This window comes from Sminthopsis crassicaudata, chromosome 4 (genome assembly GCF_048593235.1).
Source record: "Sminthopsis crassicaudata isolate SCR6 chromosome 4, ASM4859323v1, whole genome shotgun sequence".
In the NCBI taxonomy this organism is placed as follows: domain Eukaryota; kingdom Metazoa; phylum Chordata; class Mammalia; order Dasyuromorphia; family Dasyuridae; genus Sminthopsis; species Sminthopsis crassicaudata.
In genome coordinates, this window is record NC_133620.1 from 397,333,410 (window position 1) to 397,351,042 (window position 17,633).

The 17,633-nt window shown below is 34.5% G+C and overlaps 1 protein-coding gene across 8 annotated transcripts in view; it reads left to right on the top strand.

The window, feature by feature from the left end:
• Nucleotides 1-17,433, top strand: part of LOC141539578 (cation channel sperm-associated auxiliary subunit epsilon-like) — a 130,769-nt gene extending 113,336 nt beyond the window's left edge. For all 8 annotated transcript variants that reach the window (XM_074262550.1, XM_074262552.1, XM_074262553.1 and 5 more), the window contains 5 exons: nt 784-883; nt 3,194-3,280; nt 4,726-4,883; nt 8,466-8,519; nt 16,447-17,433. In XM_074262550.1, coding sequence (XP_074118651.1) covers nt 784-883; nt 3,194-3,280; nt 4,726-4,883; nt 8,466-8,519; nt 16,447-16,618 — 571 coding nt within the window. In that variant the 3' untranslated portion in view covers nt 16,619-17,433. The remainder of the gene's footprint in view (nt 1-783; nt 884-3,193; nt 3,281-4,725; nt 4,884-8,465; nt 8,520-16,446) is intronic.
• Nucleotides 17,434-17,633: the final 200 nt, after the last annotated feature.

A 17,633-nucleotide genomic window follows, 5' to 3' on the forward strand; every position in this document is an offset into this window, starting at 1 on the left:
TATCTTAAAGAAGGGAAAGGGACCTATATGTGCAAGAATGTTTGTGGCAGCCCTCTTTTTAGTGGCCAGAAACTGGAAACTGAGTGATGCCCATCAATTGGAGATTGGCTGAATAAATTGTGGTATATGAATATTATGGAATATTATTGTTCTGTAAGAAATGACCAGCAGGATGATTTCAGAAAGGCTGGAGAGACTTACATGAACTTCTGTTGAGTGAAATGAGCAGAAGCAGAAGATCATTATATACTTCAATAACAATACTGTATGATGATCAATTCTGATGGACGTGTCCATCTTCAACAATGAAATGAACCAAATCAGTTCCAATAGAGCAGTAATGAACTGAAACAGCTACATCCAGAGAAAGAACTCTGAGAGATGACTATGAACCACTACATAGAATTCCCAATCCCTCTATTTTTGTCCATCTGCATTTTTTATTTCCTTCACAGACTAATTGTACACTATCTCAAAGTCCTATTCTTTTTGTACAGCAAACAACTGTTTGGACAAGTATACATATATTGTATTTAATTTATACTTTAACATCTTTAACATGTATTGGTCAACCTGCCATCTGAGGAGGGGGGTGGGAAGGAGGGGGAAAATTGGAACAAAAGGTTTGGCAATTGTCAGTGCTGTAAAATTACCCATGCATATATCTGGTAAATAAAAAGCTATTAAAAAAAAAAAAAAAAAGAACTGATGAGAGTTGGAGAAACCCAACTACCCCAAAGTTGACATTAGTAAGCTTTAAGTTCTTATGATTATTTCTTTCAGATATGATGGTAACAAATTCATTGAAGATATTGAAGTAAATTTTATTATCTGGGAGATATATGAAAGAATTGATTTTAGCTATAGTTTATCTATGCATAGTGTAAGTATTTTTTTCATTTGCATTTAGTTATATAGTTTTTCCCTTTTAAGTTTATAACATATTTTGAACATGGGTGGTAGCTCATGGCTGTAATCCTTGCTAACCAGAAGGTTGAGACTGGTAGATCATTTGAGCTCAAGAGTTCTGTGGTATAGTGAATGAAGCCAATTAGCTGCATGTACCACATTTGGCATTATTATGGAGAGCCCCTAAAAGCAGGGAGCCATCATGCTACATGAAGAGCAAACCAGTCAAAGTTAGACACAAGACTGGATCAAAAGTGCTTTGCTAATCATCCTCATTCAAATTCTGAGACCTGTCGAAAACCTTAGCTTAAAAAGACCAAGGTCCTCCATTTCATCCAAGGTCATCTCCAGTTTGTCTTGATCTATATCTTGCCACTAGATCCAGATGACCCTGGAGGGGAAAGTGATACAGATGACCTTGCACAGCTCTTCCTCACTTAAATCCAATTCACTTGCATGTCATGGCATCACTTCCCTGATGTTATAGTCCTCTTTGAGAACAAAGGACAAACAACAAGAGCTTGTTAGTAGCACATCTACTTCTATCCTCCTGAAAAGTGTGAGAGACCCAGTCTTTAAGAAAGGGAAAAAAGAAAAGTAGAACTAAGCAATTTGAGGGTGAGGAAAGGAATCAAATTTTCCTACAGCCAAGTTTCTGCTATAGAGAAAAAACAAGGTGTTTTTTTGTTTTGTTTTGTTTTGTTTTAGATTTATCAATCTATCAATTAAATCTGCCAGTTCAGAAATAATAGTGAAATCTTCACTCTGCTCTCAGAAATTTTGAGTTCCAGAGATTTTAATGAATGACTGTTAGCAAATAAGCAAGTGCCACAGTTCTGTTATATTAAGTTCCATCTGTATTCTCACCTAATATGACAAACATTTAGAATTTCTATTAAGTTTCTCATGGGTTTTGTTTATACCTGGGCTCAACATATGACAAATTATTTCTGCTACCAAATCATCTAGATATCCCATAGAAAATATCTAATATTCATGTCTAAAATTTACTCAGATAGCAGTGGCTAGATTTATGTCTAGCTTTATATAAGATAATTTGGGAAAGAAAGGGTTCAGCCCCAGAAGTGCCCAGTTCCAATTGCTACTTCTCTGACAAGTATGAAAAAGGACTAGTCTAGTGATACATACATGAGAGTAGGTAAAATTCCTTGCAATGTTGACTATTTTTATCCATTTTCTCAATTACTCCTTCTAACTCTACCATCCTGTTATGAAGCCTTAATTTTCCATATCCTAGGGAGTATAGTAGCCCAGTTGCTTCTATTTCTTCTCTGGACCCAGTCTATCTCTGGACTCTCTAAGTCCAGTCCTTGGATTACAAATTTTCAACCTCAGGCTTGGTTGGATCAGAAAATTGAGTTCAGATTCTTGATGTTCCTTAATGTAACTTGAATCCAAAGCAGTCATGAAAACCTAGGCTGGGAGGGAGGTGGAATGGAGTTGGATCATAACGGTCAATTGACAAGGGAGCCTTCTTGATCTGAATAAAGGCAAGATGTCCTCAATGCCTATTCTTGTAGAATATCCTTTTGATGGGGCTAGGTAGATTTCATTTTGTTAACTTTTTAATGACCTACAAGTGTCTCATTTCATTCCAGTATCAAAACTTGAATTAATGCCAAGGACTGGCTGAATCAGGCCTAGCCCATAACATTATCTTGCTCAAGGTAGTTCTCAATTTGATTTTATTTGATTTGCTTGATTTAAAAAATTAACTGCGCTATATCTCAATATATCATCTTATTTTCCAAAATGATAGACAAAAGCAGTCTAGTCTAGCCATCTACTCACACTAAAATGTTAAAGTAGTAATAATGGCTAGCATTTATATGGTGCTTTAAGGTTTTCAAAGCACCTTAGTAAATATTTTCTTATTTTAACCTTACAGCAATTCTGAGAGCTAGGAACTTATCCAGATGTTCATCTAAATACAACTAATATCAGAGAATGGTTTCTCCTGTAAATTCAGTCTGTTGATTGAATTATGTAATGCAATTTATCTTTTCCACTTAATTTTTAAAGAGACAAGGAGGGGGAAATACTTCTTTTTTCCCAAATAGGAGAAGGAAGTTAAGTCTTGATTTGATTCTGGTGGCATTCCTTCTTTCCCCCAGAAAGCAAGGCTATCCTTTGACATTAGTATGAGAGCAATGATGGCAACATTACTCCTTGCAAATTGTGCAAGTACCATAATAGAGTGGACTAGGGTCAAGAATCTTTGATAATGTTTCAGGAAAATCTTGACTTTGCCTTCTTTTAACAGGCTGGCTGCGTGAATGAAGCACAGACATGGAAGTCAATGATAAAAGAAAATAAAGACCTTCCCATAGAGAAAGTCTGGGGCCCTGAAGTAAGAAAAATTAGAATTGTACATTTTTTATTAAAAATTGGAATACTTTAAATTAAAGGTTTATCAAATTTCCATGAGATATAGTATGATAAATAACAAAAGGCATAAATACTTTTAAAGTTATAATCATATTCTTTAAAATTCTTTGCCATTCCAGAGATTATTGAACTATTTTATTATTATTATTATTAAGTAATATGTCATTATAGATTGAGAGCTAGACTTGGAAAAGGAAGACTCTATAGTCTAGCCATATTGGTCTATTGGCTGCTCCTCCACAAGTTCTATCCCAGTTATGCCTTTGTAATAGCTGTCGGCCATGCCTGGAAGACTTTCTGCTCACTTCTGCCTCTTAGAATCTTTGCCTTTCCTTAAGTCTCAGATCAAATGTCTTCTGCAGACATCCTCTTTCAGAATCCCCAATTCTTTGCACTCTTTCTTCTCAATCTATCTTTTATACTCTGGATGTATCTGTTTATGTATCTATTCTCTCCCCCATTAAAATGTAAATTCCTTGATGGCACAATAGTTTATTATTTATCCAAGACTTATCACAGTGCCTAGCACATAGTTAGTACTTAATAAAGGTTTCCTGATTGATTAAGATTGCAATCCCTCTAAGAGCTTAGTAGGTAGCTTTCAGGAGATATGCTGAACTAAAAACTCATGTTATGTTCTTAGATTCAACATATCTAAAACAATCATTTTTTTCCAACTAGTTTTTTTATACAGGCATCTCTATATTGCCAATATAATAAAAATATCTAAGGGATAGCTTTGATATTTCCTTCTCTGCCCATTTTTATTCAGTTAGCAAATTGTCAGTTGCCAAATCATCTATTAACAATCAATCAGTTAGCAAACCTACAAACAGTAGCCAAATTCTTAATAATAAGCCTATCTACACTTAGCTAATCCAGTCCTCAGACAATTCTCTCTACCGCCAAGCCCATACTTGAAGCTTTTCCAGAATTGTAGAACTTGTCGGAACTTCTACTTCATTCACAAAGTTTCAGAAACCCAGGGTTTTCTCCTTATTACAGTAAGGCAGCAGAACAGGAATATAGTCAAGGGTTGATTTGGAGACAGCTTAATCCAGCATGCAAGAGCTTATTATTAAATTGACAGTATGAGCATTTACATCTTGAAAATTGACAAATGCAATTGACAAATGTGGCCCCCCCAAAAAAATTGACAAATTAGGTCTAGATTTCTTCTTTTGCTGATTTCTGGACTTAATAAAGTGATGAATAAAATAACAATATTAATAATAAGCTGTTAAAAAAAATTCAAATTGTACTTAAAAGTTTGTCATTTATGCTTTTTCTCCTTCAGAGATACAGTTGTTAAGAATTTACTAGAACATACTCCAGAATGTAGTGAAATTTTTTTTTTCTAAAATCAGCAACTGATTTTAATATTTCTATTTTTTTTTATCTATTTAGAATTATAAAAATTGTTTTTCATTTTCCACTGGAAAACCTGGAGACTTATCGCAACCATATGAGATTATCAACTCTTCCAATAACAATAAAATAATTTGGAAAAATCGCCAAATTGGCTTTTATGTGTTCCGGGCTAAGATTATTGATCCAAATTACAGGTATATGGAAACTTCTGTCTTATAATAATTTGATAGTTAAAAGCCTTGTAGCAATAATAGTAATGATAAGCCTCACTTTTAAAAAGCCAACAAAGTGTCAATCATTTGTTTAAAGTGAGAAAGAAAATAGGATCAATAAGGTCAAGCAAATATTTTTAAGGTGAGAAAGCTGAGAATATTTGAAGGCACAAGAGAAAACTGATGATGGAGTTGAACCAGAGAAATAATGTGAAAACATGGGATTCAGAGTTCAAGGTGGATAGGTTTGCTTCACAGTGGAAAAGAAATATCTCTTTCTTTGATTTTGGAAGAAAGTATGAAAAGCAGGATTAAAAAAAAAAAAAGAAAGAAAGAAACCAACAATAAAATGTTGAAGTTTCCCATTTACTCTCTATACTTTCTTCCACCCTTGAATTTTTCAGCTATTTTTACTATTGCTGCTCATGTGTTAAAAACCAAAGTTGGATTGAATTAAAAGTGATAACAATATCAGAAAAAACTTGCTGCTTCCCAAAATGACCTCAAATCTTCCCCATGAAACAGGTGTTCAATCATGTCCAAATGAATATAGAAGAATGTAAGGATGCGGTTCCCGCAAAACAAGAGAAGGGAATTGTAAGGACCCTTTAAATGGGCGGCACCACAGTGCAACGGGAGATTGAGTACCCCAGGAAGTATTCTATGTGGATATTAGGACTGCCCTGTGGATGGGATCTTGGCCACAATGAGATAGCTTCATAATGGGTGACTCTCTTGCTAATTGGCTGTGTGTGTGACCTCACAGGCTCTTTATAAGCCCACTGCAGACAGGAGTCGCTCTCTTTAACCTGGCTCCCTACCCTAGGTGGCCAAGCCAAGATGGGTAGCCGAAAGAGGTAAGGAGTTTGGTAGTGAACACATGGGTCTTCTGACCAGGTGTTCACTAGGGAACCAACAAGTTAGGGCATCAAGTCAGGGCATTATGTGAGTAGGTATAATAAAGGCTTTTAAGATTACACGTGGCTGTTCTTGAGCGTGCTACCAGTTATTAAGCTATAGATTCAAGAGATCATGGCCAGAGACCTTTGAAGGCCTCAGAGGAGGCGAGCCAGGTAGAGTTGACACTGCAAAGGTCAGTGGTCAAAGGTACTCTATTGGGCCTAGGACAGACTAGTAATTATAACTGCCAGGAGGGCATGTTACAGAAGAAGGGTAAAATATTTAATCAATCCAACTCACTGGCATATAATCCAAAAATGTGATTATATAAATTGCAGCACTACTACCCCCAAGGAAAAATTCTTTGCCTTATTTTCCTTAAAATGCTTTCTATAATGCAAGGGTCAAAAAAATGTGACCCACAACACTCCTAAGTGGGCTAATCAGATTGAAATATAATTGACAAATATTTACCATGTGAGTTTCTAAGTCAATATGCAGCCCACAAGGATCTTGATGTACTGTTTAGTGGCACTCATTTCTATTCAAATTTGACACCACTGTTTTACAGTATTAGAAAATGAACCCTCAAAAGGAAAGCCACAATAAGCTCTGAGATATTTGTTTTCTTTAGGAATAACCACTTGAAATTTAAAGATGCTTTTTAAAATTGCCGCACAATTTTCTATTTTAATTAAATTCCAAATGACAAAATTCAGTTGTTTGGTTGAGCCACATGACTATTGATTGCCAACTATGACTGAGATCAACAAGTATTGCTGAATACATTAGTATGTGCTGAATGTTGTTAGATGTCCTTCCTATTCTCAAGAGGCTTATATTCTTCTGTTCAATTCCCATAAAGATGACATCCCAGTAAGCTACAAAGTAATAAATGATACCATTGGAAATGTAATAGATATTGAGAGAAAAGAAGAAATCTATAACCTTCCAAATTTCTTTATCCAACTATCCTTCCTTCCACATGTCCCTAATGATTTAGACTGCAGCTTATCCTTTCCACATCACAAAGGATGGAAGAAGGACACCCCCACAATCTAGAAAGCCCACATCAAATGTCTGACCCCACCTTCCTACCAGAAAAGAAGTTTGAATTATTACAATATTAAAAGATAAAATATTGATATTATTTAGTACTAAACATATATATTTTTTTTCTGAATTTTTAAACTTTTTCTTGTGTTCTCTGCTGGCCTTTAAATGCTGTTTGCAACTTCCACAAAACTCCCCAAAATTTTAATTTCTAATGCTTACCCATGATAAATCTAAACACAAGGGGGAAAATTTCTATGTGGAAGGGATAAATATTCTCTCTGTGTCTTGAACACATCCAATGCTTTTCTTTTCTACCGCTTTATTCCTTTTCTTTGCCATTCTTATAATGTCCTTCTACCCTTTCTTTTCCATTGAATTTTTAATCCATTCATTAAAGCTCAATTCAAATATCTCTTCCTCCTTGAAATCTCTGATCTCCACCAGAAATGGAGTGCTCACTATATATATATAGCTGGAGTTACTTTGTAAATAATAATATATTTACCTCCCATAAATTCTTAGGCATTTTTAATCTCCTACCACCTCATGCTCAGAAATTCTCTGTTCTAAAAACAGAAGAACAGAAAATCCTAACCCTTCCTTTAAGCACCAGCTCTTCTTTGAACTGTCACCCTAATTCTCTTCTCCCCTTCATTATCAAAGTTAAAGACAGAGCAGTAGACCCTGAGAACACCACTGAACCATCCAATAATTCCTTATATGGCTTCTTTCTCCACCACTCTACTGAAACATCTTCCTTCAACTCATTAGTGATCTCTTTACCAATATATCCCATGGTCTTATTTCTATCCTTATCCTCCTTGACATTTCTGCAACATTTGACAATGTGGACTGATGCTTCTATTGACTATTCTTATAATAGTATAATCTCATGATTTCTAGTTTTTTAACAAATTCTCTATTCTTATCCTTTATATGGGGGAGCTTCCTAAGGTTTGTTTTTGGCCCTCTTCTCTCTCAGCAGCTCTCATGACTTCGATTGTTAGTTATGCAGAATATATATAAATTGATTTGTTCTTCCTTAATCTCTTCCCAAAATTCCAGTCTTTCATCTCTGGCAGGAGAACTGCATCTGTTCTAGTGGTACCTCAAAATCAGTGTGTCCAAAATTAAACTCATCACCTTAGAACAAATCCTCTCTTCCCTCCAAACCCATCTTCTAGTCAACCAGACCCATCTTCTCATAATCGTCTATAAATCTTGCTTCACCCCATCCCATTAGATGCCAAATCCTATCAGTCGCCTCCCAGAAATATCTCTTATATCTATTCCTTTCTCTCTATACTCACTACAACCACCGAAGTCAAGTCCTAATGTCTCTTCACCTTTGAAACCAGAGGTTCAATTTCTAATTATGACATTAATAATTTTACTATTAATAATATCTCTGGGTAACTACTATAACAAATTCTACCAGGTGGATTAGATACAATATAGGGAAAGTAGGACATGCTCTGCTATAGAGAATGGGACTTATTAAGTGAGTTTAATCTCACATTAAATGATTTAGTTATATTAATATGGATTGTGTTGAAACTGAATTTTTCAGCATGTTTTTCTTGTTAATTTTTTTTTTTCTTTTTGTAGTTTCTGTGAACTAACAGCCACCTTTGCAATTGAGACGTTTGGCATGCTTCCAAAGTAAGAAATCAATGGGGGTTAATTGGGGAAATTATTAAAAACATACTAGATCTCCTTACTGAGAATCAAAAAAGTGGGGAGGAAGTGAAGAAACAATCTGTTTTTTTAAAGTTCTAACTTCTCTAAACCTTATTATCAAAAAGGCACCTTACTGTGTTGTATAATGAAAAATAAATAGGAATAAAACTTGTATCTTTGGGGAAAAATAAACATTTGTGATTTTTAGATATCAGTAAATACAGTCTTGTTCTGAATCAAAAATGGCTGATTTGGAGGGCTAGGTTGGGCTAGGAAATAACCTTATTTTTCTTCCCACTGCAAGCACTGAACCTATGCTTCTCTCTCTACTTTGGATTCTTCATGTTCCATATACAGTAGTCTTGTCCCTATATCATGATGGTGTCACCTGCTGATCAAACCAAGGAAACACAGTTCAGGACTTTTCACTTATGCTTCAGCTTGAAATCAGGATCAGAGGGTCAGAGAAGTCCTAATTTTAATTTTAAACTGGTATACCCAGAGCTATGATTGAAGAGTTAAATCTTTTTTATCTGTACTAATGTACCAGTCTTTCTACACTCAGAAAGTTTGGGAACGTGGAGACAATACATTTCCATGATTCTAAAAGAGTGTTGTGGATTCATGGAGTGTTATCATCTACATTCTCTGTTAAGGAAGGGTCAGCGACAATGTTACTGCCCAAGTGAAAAAAAATGTTGGGGCTTAGATGTTAAAAAATATATTAGGGTTGTAAACCTAAAATGTCCCAAAATAAATTTTATCATTAGACCATCTCCAAATCAAAAATCAAAGGTTTTATTACTCTGATGGCAGAAGACTAATTTTCAACAAGAATTTTTAGGTATTAAGAAGGAGGAAAGACGCAGCTAAATGCCCCATTAACAAGAAGAAAAATGCCATAAGACAGATAAATTCCTAATTAACTAGCATAAGGCAGGTAAAGTTTCTATAGAAATTGTTGCCATAAGGTGAGCTCTTTCTAATGAACTTGAAAAGAACTAGGAGGTTCTTTTATACCAGAAAAATAACCTCGGGGATTTGACATAATGATTTCTAATTGGATACAGTAATATGGGGTCATGATAATTTTGTCAATGCAAGGAATTTGACATGGAACAAAAGGACCACTTAAGAACAAAAAGTTCACTTAAGGAATCACTGCTCCTCCTTGCTTGCCTCAAGGAAGAGCTTGGAAATTCAACTAGGTAGAATCCAGTACACCAAAGACTCATTTAAACCTTCTGCTCTCAATGCCTCTCCTATGGCCCACCTGATTACAAAAGACCTCATCAAGAACACTCAAAAATCAATGTCATTAGAACATCCCTCTATCATAATATGTAACTTAGATCTGAATAAAGTGGGAGAAACTGATGTATCATTTAGCCTTGGTCCTTTTCAAATGAAATATTTATAATCTTCAAAGTTTTTGTTTTTGTTTTTTTTTAATGGGAAAAGAATTTTGAAATCTAATTTGTGTAAACCTCTCATTTTTTACAGATGAGAAATGAAGGCAAATAGCTGTTCAAGGAATTTTTAAAGGTCACACAGAGATTGCCTTGTTTAACTGAAAATATAATCCCCTTACAGACAGCTAGGACCTAATGTTGTCACTTTTTATAATTTTAAATTTGATAGTTCCTCAAGCTTTCTAGAACCCTGTATCTGCATTTTAAGAAAGTGAACACAAGAAGGGAGTGTAGTTAATTTTGGTAGCTCAAATTATGGTCTATACTTCCCAAGGCTGGTTTTGAATTTCAGAGGAATCAACTTTTTTCTAAAGTCAATCCTTGAGACAACACAAAACTTCTATTATCAAGTTGTAATAACTGAGCTTTAACATAGAATTATTCTCTTATTGAAAGAATAGAAAATAAGATTTGCAGCAGATTTGCTCTTATTTTCAATGATTTGTTTCAACAAGCACTAGAGATACAAAGTCAAACAGCCCCTCAAAAACTTTAGTCTAAAGATAGAGGAAGATGGAACAAATAGCCCCAACATGGATATAGAAAATGAAATATAAAATGCATATAAAATAATTTCTGGGAAAAGAGCACTAGCACTTGAGGGGATCCCAGGGATGGCTTTCTATAGGAGGCAGCAGATCTTTGAAGAGAATGAAGGATCTTATGTACATGAAGAGGAAGGGATGGGTTAACCCTATACAAAATCCACTGTGTATCTATAGGATAAGGGAGATATATACAAATCGTCATTCAATAGAGGAAAATGTGTGGGGTTTCCATAAGCTAAACATCAGTTTTAAGTTGCAATGTGGCTGCCCAAAGCATTAATACCATAAAATTGCCCAATGTTATGTTAGGCTAAATTGATAGAAGTACAATACTTAGAAGTTAGACAATCATCCTTGTACTGAATAGGTTTGATTACTGGGTACAATTTTAAGTGCCACATTTTTAAAGGAAAAAGCTGGAGTGTATCCAGAGAACAACTCAAAACAATGTCATATGAAAATGCATTTAAGGAACTAGAAATTGTTATCTTAGAAAAGAAAAGATAAGAAAAGAAAAGAGAGTGCCTTCCATATAGCTGAAGAACTATAGGAGAGGGAATAAACTCATTCAGGATCCTTTCAGAATGCAGAACTGGAACCAATGGATAGAAAGTTGCAAGGGAGCATAGAAAAATGAACTTGCTAAAATTAGGGCTTATCATAAATGGAATGATTGACTGGAGAAATGGTGAGCTCATCACCAGAATAGTTCAGAGGCCAGATAAATATTTGTGATGGATGTTACAGAGTAATTTCATGTTTTCAGGCTCTATGCAGCTCTTCTGATAAAGGGCTTTCTATATTTCAGCTACCTTTAGCTCATGTCAAATTTTTTAAAATTCAAAAGTCATTGAAACAATTGTCCACAACCATTTGCCTTGCTCCATTTGTTATCAAAGGATACTCATTACCTATCTGAATCCTGGTTATTTGAAGAAGATCTTGATGAGAACTAGATAAGGAGTATCTAAATGAAATTAGGTTTAATTAAGGTCTAGTGGCAGGTTCGGCATACAGGGAGTCAAATAGAGCTCCCCTGCAACTCCTTTGGATTCAGTGCAAGGATACAGAGTTAAATGAGGTTTAGTAGTGGCACAAGAGTCTTCTGAAAAGGAATTTACAGACCCGAAAACCTAGATTGATAAAAGAAGTTTATTATGAGGTTTGGAAGTAAGGTTAAAAGGTAGAAAGATACCAGAGTCAGGGCTGGCACCAGTGGACAGAAATCCTTGACATGCTTGGTGAAAGGATGCCACATTTGGGACTTCTGCAAAGAGTGGACTCCAGTTTAGCCCTTTTAATAGGGGGGCTTTGGACCATTTAAAGGGGTAGAGTCCTAGGTTGGCTTCCTGCTTGAGCTTCAGCCAGAGTTAGAATTTGAATAGAATTCAATGGGTTTTTAGATAAAGAGGAAACTGTTTGTGCTTGCAGAGTCCCTGAGGCAGAGTCCAAGGAGGTTTTAAGAGTTTTGGAGTTTCCTTATCAATCTCATCTCTGGCTGTCTCTAAATTTCTTAATTTCTTTTTTTCTTCCTTTCTTCCTTTCTACCTTCTTTCTTTCTTCTTCTTTTTTTTTTTTGTCTACCAAGTTTAAAAGTATAATATCCACTCATAGGTTCAATCCCACCAGCAATTTATAAGAAAATATTGATCTAATCTGTTACCAAACTGTGCCTTTTTGACGCTCCTTAGGCATTCTGGTGCTCCTCCATTCCCAGGAGCTCACCATTTTGGTGTTGTATTTAATGAGAACACTCAATTGACTTTAGCCCTACGTAGAACTCTAGAGCTCATGTGATCCACCAACCCAGACACCCTGATATCAAGGATAAATCTGGCTCTGACTTTTACCACCTGACGTGCTTGAAAGTTCCTTTTTTTCACTAGACTTACTCATTTCAAGGTCAGTCTAATTAGTGTTATATTATATACCAATGGTTTATCCCACTGGATAATGTCCTATTCATCCTTTGGCTTAAAGGAATTTTATTTAGATTGGATCTTGAACTGGCAAATGTGAGAGGATCTAACACCCTCCACATATTCCTCTCTACTATTATCCTGAAGATTAATATGTGATCATGTCTAAAGACATCCTTATAAAAAGGTGCCCTCGATGCTAGAGAATTGCATTTGTAAGTATAGATCAAGAAGCTAGGCCCCTGCCAGAAGACTGGGACATAGATGCAAAGATGCCCACTAGTACTGCCCTTCACAACGAAAAGAAAAGCTCCCTCCATAACCCTCACTGCTACAGGAGCAGATAATGAAGAAAATTGAACAAATGGTCAGGAATACAAGGCAAACTTCATATGCCCAATGGGTATATGTAGAATATAACTATGATGAGGGGGAGCCAACCAGGAGATTTGTACCACTTTAACAAAAAGAGGAAGAAATAATTCAAAACTTGACCCCTGTCCCACCTCATTGCCTATAACATGACTTTCCTATTTGAACCTTGACTTTGGACACAGACTTCATCCCTATCTATTCCTGATCTTGGGTTTCTATACCCTAAAATAATTGTCTACTTCTGACTTAATCATCCATATCAAAGACTGATAAATGATGTGCATTCTCAGATTTATCTCTTTCTAGACTCTTTCTTTATCTCTGTCTCTTTCTCAAGTCCTTTATGAAAAAAGCTCATTTTGATGAGTACTAAATGATGAGTATTAAATGATGAGTAAATTGAGGTTTAAACAGAGATGGATCTGTTCCTTTTCTCTCTCTCCTTCCTTCCCCAAAGTAACCAATGGCGGGTTCGGCAGCAAAGGAATTTGCTACTTAATGCTGTATGGAAACATAGTCTTTATTGATTAGAATGGAAACACCGGAGAGCCGGTGGGCAAAATGGCTGCATGGTACAAGGCCATTTGCAAAGAGAAGATTCCCGTTCTCTCTTTTATGCAGTGATGTAGGGAGGTTCCTGAGAGTGATGTAAATTAAGATAAGGACTCTCTTGTTATCTTTTGAGTAGAGACAGAAGTCTCTTCCCAAAAAGGAATTTCCTGATGCCATTTGGTCTATCTGAGTAGATTTAGAATGGGGGCTGTAAAACCCTGGCCATCTCAGATAGCCCAAACTAGTTTGACCACATCTTGTATCAAAGGTCCAAGTCCCAAAGGAAGTTGGAGATCAAACAAAGAATACCAAAGGGGCTACCGCCTTCAACAATTTTATTTAGTGTCTCGAGTCACTAATACTTAGTGTTTTCAAGTAATATGTGTTACCTCAATTGGTCCCTCTGCATTCTGTCCCTCTTCTATCCTTTGATTTGGGGGAGCAAAATTGTATGATCCATAATCTTTCTAGCTACAAAGAGCTAGATATAACTTTAGCATAGGAGAAAAATGCATTGAATTTGAAATCAGAAAAGATGCATTTGAATCGCAGTTCTTCTTGCTACTTTTATTTTAATGAATATTAAGCACTTAAATTGCAAAGTGATGGTGATACCCATAGAAAAACAAGACTCATTCTTCTCACAGAGACCATATGCCAGATAAAAAGGTCCCATAGTCTTTTAGATATCAGGAGCAAAGCAGATGGTAAAGTTTTTTCTTTAATATGCCTTCCATTAATCTTTTGGTTTTTTCCATTTTGAATAATCTGACACTGACAAAGACTGTAGTGTTGAGAACTTTTTATTGTTGAGGAGGTCAAGGTTGGCTGCCTTTCTACATGATTTATTTATTCTTCCTCCATGATGACTGTAAAGATCAGAATGACAAAGCTGGTGCTAAGGGATTGGGGGAGAGAGGAAAGGAGAGAGACCCCAGACTGGAGAGACTGCTATCCCAAGCCCTTCAGTTTCAGGGTCCTGTTTTCCCTAGATTCTGAGGGGAAATAATAGTCAAGGTGGTAGCAGCTATCTGACTTATATAACATAATCTTTGTTGCTTCAGGCAGCTTAATAAAGTTTTATTTAATTAAATTGCCTGAACTGAATTCTCTGAATAAAAATACCACACAATTATATTTAGAGGTTTAGCAAGCCTTTAGAAATCATTAGGTTCAACCTCCACACCAGAAGTAAACCCTAGACAAGCTCAATTCATTAAATATTTTTAAGTTTTTAATCATTTTTTTTAGTTCTGTCCCCTCCTAACTACCCTTTAACCTACCCACTATGAAGGCAGGAATGTGATATCCATTATACATTTATATTATACAATATCATATAATTATACATAATAATACACATTTACATGTATGTTATACAATTAAACATACTTTCATATTTACTATGTTGCAACAAAAAAATTTTTAATGAAAATAAAATTGAAGTCTTGAGTGCAGCTTGAAGCATTATTTAACATTATTCATAACGTTCATCTTTCATCAATGTTCATTAACGTTCATAATAAATAGCATTTTTCATAATGAGTCCTTTGGGGTTGTTTCGGAAAATCATATTGTTGAGAATAATTAATTCTCAGTTATTTATCATAAAATAAATATTGTTATTACTGTTCACAGTGTCTCTTGGTTCTGCTCAATTCATTTTAGTGATTGGTCTATAATTTTCTTTCTCTGTTTTTGCTCTTCCTCATTTACGTATCAGCATCATATTTGTGTCATAAGAGAAAAACTTTGTTTGCCTATTTTTCCAAATAATTTATTGGAATTAATTGTTTTTCAAATTCTTGGTAGAATTCACTTCTGGTTCTAAGAGTTTTTTCTTAAGGACCTTATTTATGGCTTAAGTTCTTTTTTCTAAAATAAGATTATATAAGTATTCTATTTCCTCTTCTATTAATCGGAACAATTTGTAATTTTGTAAATGTTCACCCTTTTCATTTAGATTTGCCATCTATAGTTCTCAAATAGAAATTTTAAAAATTTTCCAAGATAACATTATCATTGTATTTCTTTAAACAGGATATTAATTCATTAAATTATTGAATCTTGGTGTCAAGGAACCTCTAGTTTACGTACTGCTTTTATTACCTAGAGTGAGTCAGAATCCTTAAGAATAATTGTCTCATTTATAAAACAAAAAGAATGAACTAGATGATCTCTTTTTTCCCTTTAAATTGAAATAACTTCTCCAGTCAACCAACCTGTGTGCTATTTTGCTCCTGGACTGTTCCTATATCTCTGCTGCCCTCCAGTGATAGCATGTACACATAACAAGCTATTTAACTTAATTCTTTGGATATTGGAAGCAAATCACCATTATTTATGGAGTTGGACTAGAGAATTTCTAAAGGTCCAAATCACCATTATTTATGGAGTTGGACTAGAGAATTTCTAAAGGTCCTTGACACTATTTAAGATTCTATAACTTAATAAACCAATATAATCAATATTTAAAGAAATGCAGTAATAATGTTTACTTTATGATTAATTATTTAGGAAGATTTCTATTTGAGTGCTATAGATAACAAATGTGAATAGCAATTCATGAAGTTCTGGTCATCATACAAACAAACATTTGTTAATTGGTTGAAAATATACAGGTTTGTGCTATGTGCTGAAGAATTCATCTGAAAAATCCTAAACACTCATCTGTGGGGTTTAGGATATACTACAGGAGAAAAACAGTTGTTGAATGTTTATAAAAGGACTAGAAGCGAAAATACATGCCAAATAAATTCAAATCCAACACATACACAGAAGAAATGTAGGATATCGATTAAGCAAGCATAGTTATATGTTCCTTATGTACTACAGGAAGAAAAAAAGGAAAAAATGAGGAAGGAAGGAAAAGAAAAGGAAAGAAAAGGAGAGAAGTTGAGACAGAGATAGATAATAGAGCTCTCTCTGAAATGTTCCTGTCTCAAGTTGTTTTGCCCTTGTTTTTTGCCCATAAATAAAAAAAGAGTAAAAATAAACTCAGACATAACAAGTAATTTTTAATCATTTTGCTTTTCTTTTTCAGAACAGATCCTATTCTGGTTTTATTGATCATGTTGTTCCTGATACTTTTCATCTTCATTTGCCTACTTATCAGCTACTTCCATTATTTAAAGATGTTTCGAAAATTTATTTATGAACCAACTCTACAATCAAAACACAAATACAAACATTCGATAAGACAACACACCTTATAAATATTGTTTATATTTTTTGTAATAAGAGAGGATAAAGAAAATAAAATTATCTTGTCCATAGAAAATAAGTATATTTAGGAACCAAATTTAGCATGTGGAAGATGTTCTCTGAGTTACCTGTAGACTTAAAATTCTTATTTTTGTGATATGTTTCATTAAATGGCATCTAATTTTAAAAGACTCTGAATATTCACACACTATATTTCAAATAGAGCTGGACTTGACTAGAATGGTTACTTCGATGAAATTAATAGTAACTTCTAAAGTAGTTGATGATTCCTGTAGGAGTATGCTAAATTTGGAAAATTGACTGGTCAGATATACCAGTTTGAACCTTGCTTAATAGCACGTACATTTAGGAAACCTGAAATCTGAATCAATACAAATCCGATAATCTGCTAGGATAACAAATTCACATTTGAAATATTTTCTTTGGTAAAATTTGGGGCTGATCTTGTTTGTTTTTTGTTTTACATTGAAAGAAATATTTGTTTTTGTTGATAGTTTTTAAGTTTACAATTTTAAAAAAAATTTAAGGAATAGCTGATTATGTTTTTAAGTCCATTTTAAAACTTGAAATGAAAAAAGTAATTTGAACATTGAATGTTAATGAACTCATCTCAGCTACTCCAATCAATTAGTATTTTCTAGGAGTTTGTGGAAAACTAAAATATTATATTTCTTCTGATTTTATTACTTGAAGAATTACTCATGTATATTAGCATTTGACAAGTGGTATTTAGAAATCTGGAGAAATTTGTACGAAGTAATTATCTTTTTAATCTTCTTGTTAAATAAATTGTGGATGATTTTAATGAATTAATAAAATTTCAATTAGTTTGGTTTATGGTTTTCATGAAATTCTTCTGCAAATAGAATGACCTTTAGATAACTTTCCTAGCCTCCTACTCTATGAAGTTACTCTGTGCATCAGACCCTTGACTGATTTTCCCAGGTGTCTTTCTGTTATCTCATTTGATCAGTTTAGTCTTCTATTTAGTAGCCATCAACTACA